We start from the raw sequence: 16763 nt of genomic DNA, 5'->3' as shown, positions 1-16763 counted from the left end.
ATGCATGCAGCCTCCTCCGTCTTACAGAGACTGGACTGTTTATCATGCATCCTTGTACTTTATTACAAATGCCAGTTCACCATTGCACCTTGTACCAAATGGTAGGTTGGACCTCACTTTATATGCGCAGAAAGCTGCATTTGAATGTGTTCATCTACAAAGCCCTTTTGGATCAACTCCCTCCTTACCTCTGTAGTCTAGTCTACTTCACCACAAGCAGTTACCATACCTGGTCTGCTAGGTTATTGCTACTTATTAAAGTCCTCAGGATATTCACAGTATTAGGCAAGACTTCCTTCTCGTCTTGTGCACCAGAGGCATAGAATTAGTCTACAAACCATGCTTCATCGAGATATGTTAGTGCCACTGAATGAATTTTAAATATTGACGGAAGACTCTGTTACGGAGTGTAAATGCTTTTTTTTAAGGCTGGATCATGTTGTTGTATTGTTGTATGTTTAAATTCTGTAATGTATTGATTGTTGCTGCCTTCTTGGCCAGGTCTCCCTTGAAAAATATACTCAGGGTCTCAATGGCTTTTCCTTGTTAAATAAAGGTTACATTTAACAAAATATATATAATTATCACAGAATTCTTAGTTAACTTCAACCTCTGTTCAGAATCTAAGCAGTGAGTCATTGAAGATTTCCCATCACCCGGTCTGTCACATATTCTCTCCTAACTAGCTAGATGGGTGACCGCTATGACCTCATGTTGTTGGGCTACACATGTTTATAGCTTTTAGTGCTATTGTAAGTCCGTATATTGCTGTTGGCACGCCATTACGGAAAATCACAAAGACACTGTTTATCAACAGATCGAAGTCTGGATAAATGAATACTAATAATAAAAGGCACAAATCTGTGTGTTTACTGTCCTAACATGTTGTTCATAATAACTGTTTTCATGGCCTCTAATCTAAACTGTTGATGGGAGCAGCTTCAGAGAAATGTTACTGTGTGTTGAAGTTGCACATCAAAAGACAACCACACATGGGATGAAGCCATTGTGATTACCAATTCACATTAGAGGCTATTGCTGGCATTTCAACTTGAAACCATTAATATAATCATTTAGGAATGGGTGTGTTGTGTTCTTGTCTGTGTTGGAAGGTCTTTGACTCTCTCTTTCTCACTATAGTTACCACAGTATCCTACTCTCTTTTTGTATAGTAGAATACTGACATGGACCTACTCCAATGTGAAGGGTAGGAAGTACCAGACCATCCATCGCATGTACGTTAGGTGGTTAAAGATGGAATTCTCAGTATGGGGGAATCAGCTCCACTGGCTGCCCCAGCACATTGTTTTAGTTGATAAACTGAGGAGCTTCGCGCAGCATGGTTAAAACATAATTAAGTGTTTTCAGTCACTTCTTTGTTATTGTAATATCCCAAATGGATGGGATAGTTTCACCATTAACCCTTATCACTTGTGGGAATTGGACTATATGGATAGGGCTAAAATGAAATGCTCCTTACAGAATAAATATGAAAACCATATGCATAACCATGGTAGCAATTGAAATGGAATAGCATGTTTGTATTTGATTTTTTTTAAATGTAAAAAATTAAATTAAATTAAAAAAATGGGAGAGTTAGGAAATTATTAGACTAAAAGGTGAGGACACAACAGTTGATGGGACAAGACTCAATCCAAACATTACACTGTTGATTTTATGCACATTTGACATTTACTGTACTTCTCACCGCACTTGTCTATAACAACATCTGAAAATACTCTGGATACATTCAGTAACATGATAAGAATATTCCTGAAAAATGCGGGGTAGGTGCAACATAAGACATCAAAATGACAAGGGTTTGAGTCAGAGGACTAACTGGTGTCTCCAAGTGGCCACTCACCTCTCCAAAGTGTACACAGTTCCCAAGTCATTTCAATGTGCTTTCGGGACTTAAAAAAAGAGCCTTCAACTATAAGGTGCTTTGTTTCGCTCTCCTCGCTGTGCCATTGAGGAACTAGAGCAAGCACATTACTGTTGTTGTTGTAATCTGGGTCAGGTGGGCCTAATTTATAAGCTTGTTCTATTGCCAACATGGCTAGCTAAGTTATAAAATATGATGTTCCAGTTTAAGGCTTTTACAACACAATTCAGGGAAACAGATCATCATTTTGGTGCGCATAGAAAGGGGTCAAGAGTGCATGCGCGTTGAGATACATTTTCTTCACAATAGACAAACATGTTCAGAACACCCGAGAGTATGACCCCATGTCATCTTGTAACTGTACATCAAACACAGAGATCATAAACGTTGACACTGATGGAAATGTGAACTGCACACTTGGGACTCACGGGTGATTGGCTTGCTTGTATGACATCAAAGCAGTATTTATCATCATCCTCAAAGTCTCATCTTTCAAAATACAGAGTCTCTGTAGAGAGCTCTGACGTCATGTATAGCATGTTACTGTAAAGATACTGGGTTCCAATTTAGGTGTTTATCAGTGCCCAGATCTGCCTTTTTCAACCCGCAGACTGGTAAAAGTGTAAAGGGCAACGGATTCCAACTTTAACTAGGTTCCATGTCCACTTAAAATGACGACCCACCTGACTGAGGTCAACTCTCCCTTATGTCTATGTCTAGACCTGGGTATCCTCATCTTCAGACACAGAGGTACAGCAGGTTACAGTAAGCCCGCGACCTTCCCAGAAGCAGCAGCAGAGAGTAGGCTCAGTCATACTTGCGGTCTCCAGTCTTCACGCTCTCAGCTGGCTTCCTGTGAATAGCACAGATCCGACCCCTGGGCTCTGCACTGAGCTATATAAGCGAGAGAGCAGCAGGACCGTCAGCACAGACACAGCACCCTGCATACAGGGAGGAGAGAGACTACTGAACACTACTATACAGAGATACTCACAGGGTAAGACTGAGATCCATAGCCACCTTCTCTTTCCCTCTCGTTCCCTGTTGACCCATCTTTGAACTTTACTGTTAACGTTGTTCTTTCAACAGACAGAGTTTTTACAAACGATTTGGGGGTGCTGAAGCGAGTTCAGCTTCTGTTCTTTGAGTGTTGGTTTATTGATGATATAAAATTGTTCAACATTTGTGAGTTCAGACATTTCATAAAATACTGTAAGACATTCTCATTAGTCTGTGTGAACGTGAAAGTTTGACGTATTGACGGACAATAGGTTTCAGCTTGCATGTGTGTAGCTATGAGTGTTTGTGTGTGATTGTGCAAGGAGGTAGCCTGTTCATGGGAATAAGTAAAAGTGTGTGCGTGGCTTTTCATGGGATATCATTTGTGTATGTAAGTGTGCTTGTGTGCGTGTGTTTTCTATTTGGCTTGTGTAGCCCTGTGGTTGGTCAATGGATGCAGAAACATTTTAGTGTTCCCTTGACACCAAGTGATGGCTAGCACAGATGTGTCATTTGAGAAGGGTTCTCCATAAATGTTCTTTCATTCTGTATGTTTCTGCACCCACCTCTAGTGTCACCCTGAGAGACTTCAAAGCGTGAGAAGGATTTTAAAAAATTGCAATTGTTTTATTTGATAAATCTGTCATTCTGCTTGGGGTATTTAACCACCAATATACTGTATGTTTTAAAATAAAACAATTTAAAAAAAACTCTTCAGTGTAAAAAATGCATTTAATAACTGTCACCGGGTTGTAGATCAGTGGAGGCTGGTGGGAGGAGTTATAGGAGGACCGTCTCATTTTAATGGCTGGAACGCCATTATCGGAACAGTCAAACGTAGTTGCCATATGCCATTCCATTCCAGCCATTACATTAAGTCCGTCCTCCTATAGCTCCTCCCTCCAGCCTCCTTTGGTGGAGGTCCTCTACTTGATATGTTTGAGATATTTAAGACCTAATATTCCATCCAGGGAATCATATGCAATAGAAAATAAAATCATTAAATTTAGTAATGTGGAACACAGTTATACTTTACTGTTTTTGTTTGTTGTTAATCTGCCAGCAATGATTCTAAGTATTTACATTTTCCCTCTACAGGGGTTGCTGGACTACTCTCAGTGCTGTCGTGCCTGGCGTGTGAAGGTCATTACCACAAGGTCAGAGGCAACAGCAGTGTGCCAGGATGTGCTGCCTGTCAACATGGGCTCTCCTCCTAGCTCTGGGAGTCACCACTACGGCACAAGGTCGGTCTTCATTAGCAGTTATTATTTACATTCTTACTGTCCCCAATACACACATCCCTAACACACACACACACACACACGAACATACAAGACACACACAGCTCGGTTTGGGAGCTGTAACTCCATAATTCATTCACAAGGCTCAGCTTGGGAATTGTAACTATTATTTCAACTGGAAAACTTTAACATTTTTTCCAACATGTGTCAAAACGTAAACCAGGATGATATCCTGTATGTGGAAATTCGATTATCATTGATCACTTCATTATACAGTTGAGAGTATTATCTAATGTGAATTTGAGAAGTCAGAACAGAGGTCGTCTCCTGACATTGACAGCAGCCTGGTGATCCTCTGACTCTGCAGAAGCCTATGCTCCTTCTTCTCCCAAACCGTTAGTAAACAGAGGCATGTTGTTGCATGTCCCCATTACTGATTCTGCTCCACAACCTTAAGTAGGCGGGATATGTATAAGCCCAAGGCTAAGGAGACACCTGTCTGCAATTGGCCACACAAGTATGTGCCAGTAGCGTGTTTATACTGAGCCCCAATGTGAACTCAGAACAATTATAGTGTTTGGTGGGTACTGTGCAATGGTCTGGGAAAAGTCCAGATGTGCATTATGTAACACTGTACACTACAAATGTAAGTCTGTAAATTACACAGCAACGAGAATGAATAAATGAGTATCAATATCTTGGGATCAGTGACATTAGTACAAAGCAGTTGATCGTTTCAGGCTGAGAGTAACGATGGGACATAAATGGAAAATAAATCAACTCTTGTAGCCTTTTCACTGTTGGTCCACAACATATTTCCTTGACCACTTTGAAATACCATTAGCACATTCATGTGTTGGAGAAATTCATTTTATTTCCAAAGTACAGGGCAAATCACCAGAAATAGATTAGAGTGTGGCATAACATGAAGAGAAAGTCAAAGTCGTAATATATTGTTCCATGACTCAGAGTATAGTTGAAAAGTTGAACGATTTGAAAGATACAGATTCATTCCAATTGCTTTACGGGTGGCCAGACTACTCTAAGAAGAAATAGCCAGAGGTTTGGTCTTTCTGCTCTGAGGTTTGGCCAGTCTGGTCGGCATTAAGGAATTGGTCTGATGTCACAACAGGTCAAACATGAGTCATCGTGAGGTGTGTGTGATGTTTTACAGGAACATGGAGGAGAGACAGTTTGAGAGCTGCGAGACAAAACAACCCTGCAGTGTACCACTCTGAAGTTAACATCCCAAAATACATATCTTTACACAATTGTCACTACTGTGGCTTTAAGTCCAGGTTGTGGCTTTCAGTCTGGTTAATGTCCATGTAATAATATGGTATGAAGAACTATAACTTTCAGAATCACAGCCCAATGGCACCACTTATGTTTACGGCAGCAGCGAAAAGAGCTAAACAATGTAATGCCATTGTTTTATGACCAAAGAGGAAACACTAACATTCTGAAGTAGTACTCACTGTGCGACATTCTGTGTCCAGATAACTATGAGTGGACCACTTGGTTCAACGTGGACCACCCTGGAGGTCGAGGAGACTATGAGCAGTTGGATGCTATCCGTTTCTACTACCGTGCGCGGGTGTGTGACGCCCCCTGGGCCCTAGAGGCTCGCACCACTGACTGGATCTCCGCTCGCAACACGGGGGAGAAGATCCACGCAGACCCTAACCTGGGCTTCTGGTGCGCCAACGCTGAGCAGGCCCCTGGCCGCAACTGCTCCAACTACGCTGTGCGCTTCCTGTGCCCTAAAGGTCAGTCTGGTATGTGTGGCTGGGAGCCTTACTTTAAATACAGTTGAGAAGTAGCTACTGTATTACGTCAAATAAAACAGTTCTATAATAGTAAAAGGCTTCATTTATCCTCCAAGCAACATCTCTATCTACTGCAATTATATCTGTCTTTTGTAATGGAGTGAAAACCTGCTTTCAATCAGGCAACACTGGGTCAGAAGGCTCTCAGGATGCCTGGGGTCCTTGGTCAGACTGGAGCCATTGCGCTGCCAAGTGTGGTCAGGTGGCAATGCAGGTGCGCTCCAGGAAATGCCAGTCCCAGCCTAAGCAGTGGGATAAGCAGTGCAGTGGACCTACAGTGGAGGGTAGAGCCTGCAAAGGACCTGAATGCCCTGGGACTGGTAAGTCACTATCAACATCTCCATTACAGCTATTAAATATGATGGAAACTTCTAATGTCACAGTACCATTAGCATTTTATTCTAGAAATGGTCATGATCTAAACCAATGTACAAAGTCCCTGTCTGACATGTTCAACTGTATTGCTGCTGTTGTTCCAGGTTGCACACTGCACTGTGAGATGGGTAGGGTGAATGCGGAGTGTGACGCCTGCATGTGTCAGGACCACATTATACTGGGCTCTGTCCGCAGTGCTGGAGGTCTCCCTGCCCCAGGGGCCACCATCCTCCGCTTCGGCCCCAGCTCCAAACTCCTCACCCTCACTGACCACAATGGACACTTCCGCGTCCCAGGGATCTGTCCCGACGGCAACACCACACTGACCATCCAGCTGCGGAACCACGCCCCTCACACAGTCACTGTGCCCCACAGCACCGAACACACCTCTGTCCTCAGTATCATGCTGAAAAGAGCAGGTAAAATGGTCACAAAAAATGAAATGAAAGCTGACATTGTTACATTTCTCTGTTTTACATTGGTCTCAGACACTGTAATGTGATCCCTCAGAGAAGCTCCATGTGGTGAAGAACCCTGAGAACAAGGCAAGAAGAGAGGGCCAGACAGCTGCTCTCTGCTGCAAAGTGGGTGGATCACCAGAGCCAGAAGAGTACCAGTGGTAAGCCAATGGATCTCTAATGACCGCTTGAAAAATGTTATATATACCATATCAAAATAGCTGAGTATAGTCTTCTGTGACTTGGTAGGTTTCACAACGGCAGCCTGCTGGACAGGAAGCAGCTGAACTATGACAGCACACTGGTCTTAAGAAACCTGAGCATGGAGCAGACTGGGGAGTACTACTGCAGAGCCAGCAACCAGGCTGGGGCCATCAAGTCCAAACCAGCCATAGTCACAGTCTTAGGTCTGATCCCAAAGCACCACGGTTGATATTTACTATGTGAACAGCCATTAGCATGACATCAGTCAATGATCAGATGGAGAATGAAAGGGTATTGATTTTCTCAAAATAATTCCATTGTATAATCAGATTGTAAATATTTTAATATGGGATGTTCTCTTTTCTACCCCTTTCTCCTCACAGGTAAAGATCAACCTTCATGTAACCCAAAACCCGAATCCTACCTTATTCGCTTACCTCATGACTGCTATCAAAACAGCTCAGACTCACTCTATTACGACGTAGGAAAGTGCCTCTCAGGGACTTGTGCAGGACAGCTGGACAATGGAATCAGGTGCAAAGACTCAGTGGCATACTGCTGTGGGGTGGCAAAGATGGAGGAGAAACAACTGAAATGCCAGGGCTATGAACTCCCCACCATGGTGGTGACCGGATGTGGCTGTCAGAAGTGTGTGGAGACCAGAGTCATTGTGCGTGGGCGGGCGGTGGCCGCAGACACTGGGGAGCCCATGAGATTTGGTCACGTGTACATCAATGGAGCCAGAGTCAGCCGCACAGGCTACAAAGGCACCTTCTCCATCCAGGTCCCCCATGACACTGAGAGGCTGGTGATGACCTTTGTGGACAACATGGATAAGTTCGTCAACACCACCAAGGTTCTTCCATTCAACACCAAAGGGGGCGCCGTCTACCATGAGATCAAGCTTTTGAGGAAGAAGGAACCAGTGACCATCAGCTCAACAGAGCTCAACACTCTTCAGCTGGGAGAGGTGGAGGGCCAGGATCCTATTGCTGAGATACAGATCCCACCCAACTCCTTCTACAAGCAGAGTGGAGAAGTATTTGTGGGTAATGTGAAGGCTAGCATCACCTTTCTGGACGCTAGAGACGTGTCCACAGCAGCAGCCGCACAGAGTGACCTCAACTTCGTAGGAGATGAAGGTGACACCTTGCCCCTAAGAACCTATGGTATGTTCTCAGTTGACTTCAGGGACGAGGAGGCCGGAGAACCACTGAACGCCGGAGAGGTGAAGGTGAAAATGGACTCAACACAGGTGAAAATGCCTGAGCACCTGGACACCATGAAGCTGTGGTCCTTGAACCCCGACACAGGCATGTGGGAGGAGGAGGGGAGCTTCCAGATGGAGAAGAAGCAACGTGGTAAAAGGGAAGAGAGGACCTTCCTCATTGGGAACATGGAGATCAGAGAGAGGAGGCTGTTTAACCTGGACGTCCCAGAGAACAGGAGGTGTTACATCAAGGTGCGAGGCTTCCGCAGCGATCGCTTCATGGCCAGCGAGCAGGTAGAAGGAGTGGTGGTGACCCTGATCAACATGGAGCCCACTGCAGGTTACTCCTCCAACCCTCGTGCCTGGGGACGCTTTGACAGCGTAATCACTGGCCCCAATGGTGCCTGTCTGCCTGCCTTCTGCGACGACCAGAAAGCTGACGCATATTCTGCCCATGTCATGGCCAACATGGGAGGAGAAGAACTCGAGGCAGTCCCATCTGCTCCCAAGTTTAACCCCAACATCATTGGAGTCCCTCAGCCATACCTGGGCAAGCTGAACTACAGACGGTCAGACCACAATGACCCCAGGTTAAAGAAGACAGCCTTCAGCATCAATGTGGCCAAGCCCAGCCCAAACACAGCTGAAGAGCTCAACGGACCTGTGTACTCATTTGACCAACTGAAAGAGTGTGAGGAAGCCCCATTTACTGCAGGCCACTTCCGCTTCACCAGAGTGGAGGGAGATCGCTACGATTACAACACAGTGCCTTTCAACGAAGACGATCCTATGAGCTGGACAGAAGACTACCTGAGCTGGTGGCCCAAGCCCATGGAGTACCGAGCCTGCTATGTCAAGGTCAAGATCAATGGTCCCCATGAGATCAACATGCGCTCCCGAAACCAGGGCGGCACTCACCCCAAGACCGTTGGCCAACTGTATGGCCTCCGCGACACCCGCAGCATCCGCGACATGGACCAGTCCACCGTCTCTGCTGTGTGCCTGGAGTTCAAGTGCAGCGGCATGCTCTACGACCAGGACCGAGTGGACCGCACTCTGGTGAAGGTGATCCCTCAGGGCAGCTGTAAGAGGGACAATGTTAACTCCATGCTTCAAGAGTACCTAATTAATCACCTGCCTCTAGCCGTCAACAACGACACCAATGAGTTCACAATGCTGGCACCACTGGACCCTCTGGGCCACAACTATGGCATCTACACAGTGACAGACCAGGACCCCCGCACAGCTAAAGAGATAGCACTGGGACGCTGCTTTGATGGCACCTCTGACGGCACTTCCCGTGTCATGAAGAGCAACGAGGGAGTGGCACTTACCTTTACCTGTGGCAACCGTGAGGTGACCCGTCAAAGCGTGTTCCAGGCTCTGCAGAACTCCCCCGGGCAGTCTTCGGCGAGGGCAGTGAGGGATGGCCGAGGCAGGAAGCAGAGAGCAGGGGCCAACGCACTCCGCAACAGCCGTAGACGCAGTACTCGGAATCCCACTGACACACGCACCTCAGGCTAAAGTACAGCACTACAGATCAGGGTCTCCACATCAGACATGTTGGCAAATCACTAAAGAAGTGGGTATTGGTGATGGGATTCAAATGTATATATTTTAGCCCTTTAGTAAAGATTTAAAAAACTGTCTTCATAATGTATTGTTTGTAATAACATTTCATGTTACTGAAAGATGTTTTTCAATTGTAAGGCCCATAACCATAAATTCATAACTGAACAAATATTTGATCTATAACACAGGTAACACCCAGGGAACATTTGGAGATTTTAATGTTACTGCAAATATTGCATTTTCTTCACCTGTGGTGTGATTCATATTTACTACTTGAAATTGTAAATAATGGGATATTTATTACACATGCCATTCAAGAATGTAACCAGTGATTAAGACACCACGCCCAAAATAAAACAAGAACAACCTGAGAACATGTGTCAGATTGCTGATTCGCTTGCACAAGTCTTTGTTGGCGCACATTCACAACATAGCTGACAACATTGTGAAGCGCACACTAGACAAGCTACTTCTAATTCACGAAAGCCATAACGGTCAGTGAAATCAGGTAGGGAAAAAAAGTAAAGAAATTGGATCATTTCGACCAGAGATTTTATTCAATTAGATGCATATAAAACACTGAAGAGCTGGTAATCTTTTATGGTATATTGTACACCATTTCCAATTTCCTTAACGATTTGAAAACTATCAAATGTTAGAAAAAAGGAATAAACATGCCCGTTTCTACCAGTATGAAGACACTAAGGTCAGCCCATAAGCCCCCTCCTCGTCTCACTTGATACAAGCCCGCAGAAGCAATGTTAAGGAGACCAGTTGTGTGAGAACATGCCAGATCACAATTTTATCTGCATTAGTAGTAATTGATGAGCAAATTCTCTGTTTGTCATGCACACAAATGAACTAAAATCACTCAACTGTTCAAGGATATTCAAGAGATGTATCCAGAGGATGTCCATGAGGTTTGAGTCACATCTATGGTAAAAATGAATTAGGCTTGGGCGGTAAAACCATATGATTTTGAATACAACTGCTTAGAACAACTATCTTAGACATGCCAAATAAATTATCTCCAGCTATACATTTGGTTTGCTAACTTACTAGATCAGTGGCTAGCTTGCATGATCAAGCTTCTTGGTTACAGCAGAGACAATCAATTCCCTCCTGGATAAATCCCTGCCGCTTAAAATGTATTTTGAGCGTACAGGACCAGTATGATGGTATGAAAATCTAGATACCGCCCAACTCTAAAATGCATTACACGTGTCTATCCATTTTTACAGTGAATGCATAAGCCCCCTGTAAAATCTCCAACTACTAAACATGTAGTGTCAGTTTCAAAGCATGAACGCAACTTTCAATGGATAAAGATAACATGTGTATTTGGCAACCAACGTTATAGATACTATATACTTTCCTGTAAGAAACCCATCGACAGGTAAAGCAAAACACCTATATTTATAGACATTCTGTGTGAAATTATTTGCATAGAACCTAATTTGTTTAGATGTCACTGCAGTAGCAACTGGAATTTGACATGAGCGTATAATTTCTCAAAATCAAAAACGTGCTCTACAAATCGCATACAGCGTGGAAAGTATTTTTCACTGTTTTGTATCTTTTTATGAAGTTTGGAGGCTGAATGAGAGAGAAGGCCATTTCATTATGTAATAACAGAAGTGTTGGTACTGGATGCTACCTGTATAGTCCCTCAGATCATTGAAGCAAAATGAAAGGGCGACACATTGTTCAGGTTTTCCAGGATGATACTGGATAGCATGAGAAGTACAGCTGCATTTCTGAGGGTTAAAAGGTGAAAGGGCAGTGGGGATATAGCCGTCGTCACATGAAGTCATCATAGTCTTGGGTGTAGCCACCATCGAATTCTCCATAGTCTGCAAGGTCATCTTTCCCCTTGGCTTTCATACCGCCACCAAGTACAACTCCTTTCTTCTTCTTTTTGCCTTTGATTGCCTGGGGAACCAAAACAAAACTTAAATCATTGCTACAAATAAACAGTTGGTGTTCTTCAAAGTGAATATACATGTAAATGGGGCAACCAGGGTGTAAGTTAATTCCTTGAGCAGAGTCCAATGAAATGCAATATGGAGGTACTGGTAGAGGGCTCCCTCCACTGAATGTAAGGAGAACTACAATTCATGAAAACCCCAGAAGGATGACATCATTTTTGTTCCGCATGAATAAGGCAATCAACAACTTACCTTTTCTTGCTTCTGTTTTTCATTAAGTAGAACTGTCAGGGAAGAGCTGATTTTCTTTAAGTCTTCAACTTCCACTGTGTAGAAACAGGACATTTATTTTAGACACGTTAACACAATGGTTTGAGCCTGAATGTTAGTGAACTCCAAATATGTAGAGTCAAACCATTGTTGAATGGCTCATGTATATAAACATATCTCGACATGTAGTTTGGCATTTGTTTTAAAGTAATAAGTGCACAAACCTAAAACACACTGAATAATAAAGTTTCATAATTCATGAAGGATGTTGAACTCACATGAAATACAAAGCTCCCGAAACAACGACTCCAAGAAGCTTGAATAATGCACAGATTTTTCAAACTGTAATATCTTCACTTTCAGCAACTTTTCAAACTCTGTGAAGTCCTCTTTAGAAGATGGGCACATGGCTTCAATTCCAGAAACATTGTTTGTGGTACTACCCCCTGAAATTCCTGAAATGACAAAAACAAAAACTAATGAGAACACACAATAACAGTATGGCTGGCTAGTGGGTAAACCTGACAGGATATTCCAGGACCTTACCAAACGCCTCTTTTGCCAGCTCCAAGTCTGCTTCCTCCTGCATCTTCTGGACTTTCAACTTTTCTGCTAGCTGTTGTTCAGGTGTAAGCTCTTCCTCTTCATCCAACTAACAACAAGAAAAAAGTAAAGGATCCATAAGAGAGAAAAGATTCAGAACTGCAAAGTTAATCCAACATTTCCTAAACTCACATTCTTTTTCAGCTCTTGTTGCTTTTTCCTTAGCCGGTTTTCTTTCTCCTTTATTTTTTCAGCCAGTTTTTTCTTCTCAGACACTTTGGCCTCTGAAATAAAAAAGCAACGTTAGCACAAACCTCTGGAACAGAAACCACCATCAAATCAAGTTGAAAGTACACATGATGATGCAGGAAAATGTTTGTGATCTATTCAAAAAAATATATACAGGCATGTGCAGATCAACATATGATATATGACAACAGGCTGCAGCCACTACTTTATCTAACCATTGGTTGTAAGTTATATATTTCTGCACCTGATTTCTTTGCTTCTGCTTTCTTCTCTTCCTCTTCATCATCCCAGTTATCCTGCAGAGGGAGAACAGACGAATGAGTCAAATGATGTGACGAGGGGTAGTTAAGTGGTTGGTTCTGGGACTTGTCTAGAGTAGGTCTCGACTTAATTTTCAAGGAAATCAACAAGATCTGAGGTCGATCAGAAGACATGTCAGAACCAGTCACAGCCACATTATCACAAAATGTGGTTATGTAAAGCATTTCAACCAATATTTGGCAAATGTTTCATATCCACTGAGGCCCCAATAAGGGAATAAGACAGGTACCTAGCCCAAGTCGAAAAAAGAAAAAAAAACGTTTCTTGGTGTAGGCCATCATTGTAAATAAGTTGTTCTTAACTGACTTGCCTAGTTAAATAAAGGTTTCATTTAAATAAAAACAACTGTAGGCCTACTGTACTGATCAAGTTTTGCTTCGAGGACATGAAAACGCCATACGACTTGAACACTACATATATTCGACAGAAACTATGGTCAACAATTGAAACTGCTTTGCTAGCCTTTTCCACAGTTGTATGATCCCACAGTAACGCTATACATTCGGATGACTTTCTAGACAAATGGTGAAAATGAGTCAACGGGATGAGTCTGTTGAAGATTCTCGAAAACACACTTTACGTTTAGCATATGTCAGAGTTGGAAGCATCTAGTAGTAAGGCTCAATTCAGTCATATCATCATCAGGGAAGATTGACGTTGGCAACTAACGTTAGCAAGCTAACTTACATTCAAGTGCATATGTATCAAATGTATAACAAAGCCTTGAACTGACTTCAATGGCCAATCACAGACAGATTATGATTCATGTTCATCTTAAAAGCTAGCCAGTCAACACATTAGTTGACATAGCTTTTTAGGTTAACTTGGCAAGTTAGCAGCTAACTTGGCAAGTTAACGTTAGCTAGCTTCTAACTAAGCCCCCCCCCCCAAAAAAAAAAGGAACCAACGTAGATCATTTCCAAAATAAAGTGTCAGAGAACGAGTCTATGCTCAGCTAGAACCAAGAGACACACGCTGACAGTTCTCACGTGCGGCCTCACAGCTTGTACAAGATCGAGCTAGCTAAGATATATCGGTTAACGCTAACTAGCTAGAAACGTGGATAATGCTATGCTAGTTGGCGGCTAGCTAGCTAATGTCCACAGACTAACTAACAAGGCGTGTTGTGTTAGACAACTAACGGGTTAATGATTACCTGAAATATGCCTTCATCGTGTAAGTAGCTAGCTAGTTAGTTGTTTGGTTACCTTCACATCTTCATCTTCGTCTTCGCCTTCCCATTTGTCCAGCACTACCGCCTTTTTGATCGGCGCGACGTCCGGCTCGAAGTTGTCAGCGTCTATAAATACACATTGTAATGGTAACTAACATTTATCTTAAACGTTCAGAAACGATAAACGAGATATTATCAATTACAATGTTACACATATGTCCCAAAACCCTAAATATAGCTGTCGCAAGATATAATTTCGAACTTTCTTCTCACCCCAATCGTCGGCATCCGCCATCTTGGCTGTGTGTGTGTGCGGGTTTGACAGAACTCTGAACTGAAAGCGGCAAAGCAGATGGTGACAGTAGACAACGAGGCTCTGCAATGCTAGGAGTTGCTGATCTCTTTTTTTTTTTTAAACATTTTTTTCAAGAAAGTAAATCCCCTTCATGGAAAAGTATGCATTTTATTTAGTAAAAAAAAAAATCGCACTGTCCCTTAATCTTACATTTTAATATGAAATATTTAATTAAAGGCATAATCTCTCATTTCAACACTTTGCCACTTTGTTTAGGAAATGTAGGCGAAGCTGAGATGATTGACAGCTCCATGTTAAACGTATTTTTCAGCTAAACATTTTGCTGCCAAGAAAAAAATCTAAATTAAAGGAGTACAATGCAGAAGTTATTTATTAGAAAACATATTTATATTTTAGTTAATGCCATTCTGACATTGCTCGTCCTAATATTTTTCTTTATTTTTAGATTTGTTTGTTAGATATTTTTTATTTCACCTTTATTTAACCAGGTAGGCAAGTTGAGAACAAGTTCTCATTTACAATTGCGACCTGGCCAAGATAAAGCAAAGCAGTTCGACACATACAACAACACAGTTACACATGGAGTAAAACAAAACAGTCAATAATGCAGTAGAAAAATAAGTCTATATACAATGTGAGCAAATGAGGTGAGATAAGGGAGGTAAAGGCAAAAGAAAAAGGCCATGGTGGCGAAGTACATACAATATAGCAAGTAAAACACTGGAATAGTAGATTTGCAGTGGAAGAAAGTGCAAAGTAGAGAGAAATAATGGGGTGCAAAGGAGCAAAATAAATAAATACAGTGGGGGGTAGTTGTTTGGGCTAAATTATAGATGGGCTATGTACAGGTGCAGTAATCTGTGAGCTGCTCTGACAGCTGGTGCTTAAAGCTAGTGAGGGAGATAAGTGTTTCCAGTTTCAGATTTTTGTAGTTCGTTCCAGTCATTGGCAGCAGAGAACTGGAAGGAGAGGTGGCCAAAGGAAGAATTGGTTTTGGGGGTGACCTGCTGGAGCGCGTGCTACAGGTGGGTGCTGCTATGGTGACCAGCGAGCTGAGATAAGGGGGGACTTTACCTAGCAGGGTCTTGTAGATGACCTGGAGCCAGTGGGTTTGGCAACGAGTATGAAGCGAGGGCCAGCCAAAGAGAGCATACAGGTCACCGTGATGGGTAGTATATGGGGCTTTGGTGACAAAACAGATGGCACTGTGATAGACTGCATCCAATTTATTGAGTAGGGTGTTGGAGGCTATTTTGTAAATGACATCACCGAAGTCGAGGATCAGTAGGATGGTCAGTTTTACAAGTGTATGTTTGGCAGCATGAGTGAAGGATGCTTTGTTGTGAAATAGGAAGCCAATTCTAGATTTAACTTTGGATTGGAGATGTTTGATATGAGTCTGGAACAAGAGTTTACAGTCTAACCAGACACCTAGGTATTTGTAGTTGTCCACATATTCTAAGTCAGAACCGTCCAGAGTAGTGATGTTGGACGGGCGGGCAGGTGCAGGCAGCGATCGGTTGAAGAGCATGCATTTAGTTTTATTTGTATTTAAGAGCAGTTGGAGGCCACGGAAGGAGAGTTGTATGGCATTGAAGCTCATCTGGAGGGTTGTTAACAGTGTCCAAAGAAGGACCAGAAGTATACAGAATGGTGTCGTCTGCATAGAGGTGGATCAGAGACTCACCAGCAGCAAGAGCGACATCATTGATGTATACAGAGAAGAGATTCGGTCCAAGAATTGAACCCTGTGGCACCCCCATAGAGACTGCCAGAGGCCCGGACAACAGGCCCTCCGATTTGACACACTGAACTCTATCAGAGAAGTAGTTGGTGAACCAGGCAAGGCAATCAGTTGAGAAACCAAGACTATCGAGTCTGCCGATGAGGATGTGGTGATTGACAGAGTCGAAAGCCTTGGCCAGGTCGATGAAGACGGCTGCACAGTACTGTCTTTTATCGATGGCGGTTATGATATCGTTTAGTACCTTGAGCGTGGCTGAGGTGCACCCGTGACTGGCTCGGAAACCAGATTGCACAGCGGAGAAGGTACGGTGGGATTCGAGATGGTCAGTGATCTGTTTGTAGAATTGGCTTTCGAAGACCTTAGATAGGCAGGGCAGGATGGATATAGGTCTGTAGCAGTTTGGGTCAAGAGTGTCTCCCCCTTTGAAGAGGGGGATGACTGC

At 43.1% G+C, this 16763-nt stretch overlaps 2 protein-coding genes across 4 annotated transcripts; one reads left to right on the top strand and one right to left on the bottom strand.

Annotated features, from left to right (window-relative positions):
* Nucleotides 1-2699: 2699 nt before the first annotated feature.
* LOC112263635 (cartilage intermediate layer protein 1) lies at nucleotides 2700-10144 on the top strand. 3 transcript variants are annotated; one of them, XM_024440101.2, is made up of 9 exons: nucleotides 2700-2882; nucleotides 3983-4128; nucleotides 5300-5365; nucleotides 5625-5903; nucleotides 6077-6274; nucleotides 6434-6748; nucleotides 6840-6948; nucleotides 7037-7194; nucleotides 7375-10144. In XM_024440101.2, the coding sequence occupies exons 2-9, from the start codon at nucleotides 4068-4070 to the stop codon at nucleotides 9723-9725; spliced, it is 3537 nt and encodes a 1178-aa protein (XP_024295869.2). In that variant the 5' UTR covers nucleotides 2700-2882; nucleotides 3983-4067; the 3' UTR covers nucleotides 9726-10144. The 3 variants fall into 3 exon arrangements, with proteins under 3 accessions (XP_024295869.2, XP_024295871.2, XP_024295870.2); XM_024440102.2 differs by having other exon boundaries at nucleotides 2701-2882; nucleotides 5625-5894; XM_024440103.2 differs by lacking the exon at nucleotides 5300-5365.
* A 164-nt stretch (nucleotides 10145-10308) lies between these two features.
* On the bottom strand, nucleotides 10309-14683 carry LOC112263636 (eukaryotic translation initiation factor 3 subunit J-A). Its single transcript, XM_024440104.2, has 8 exons — nucleotides 14532-14683; nucleotides 14293-14384; nucleotides 13008-13059; nucleotides 12707-12798; nucleotides 12518-12623; nucleotides 12250-12426; nucleotides 11954-12027; nucleotides 10309-11705 (listed from the first exon to the last, which is right to left on the bottom strand). Exons 1-8 carry the CDS (start codon nucleotides 14551-14553, stop codon nucleotides 11574-11576), a joined length of 747 nt encoding a protein of 248 aa, XP_024295872.1. The 5' UTR covers nucleotides 14554-14683; the 3' UTR covers nucleotides 10309-11573.
* Nucleotides 14684-16763: the final 2080 nt, after the last annotated feature.

Source organism: Oncorhynchus tshawytscha, linkage group LG12 (genome assembly GCF_018296145.1).
Source record: "Oncorhynchus tshawytscha isolate Ot180627B linkage group LG12, Otsh_v2.0, whole genome shotgun sequence".
Classification (NCBI taxonomy): Eukaryota; Metazoa; Chordata; class Actinopteri; order Salmoniformes; family Salmonidae; genus Oncorhynchus; species Oncorhynchus tshawytscha.
Note: the sequence above shows the minus strand (reverse complement) of the source record. Positions and strands in the feature narration are given on the sequence as shown.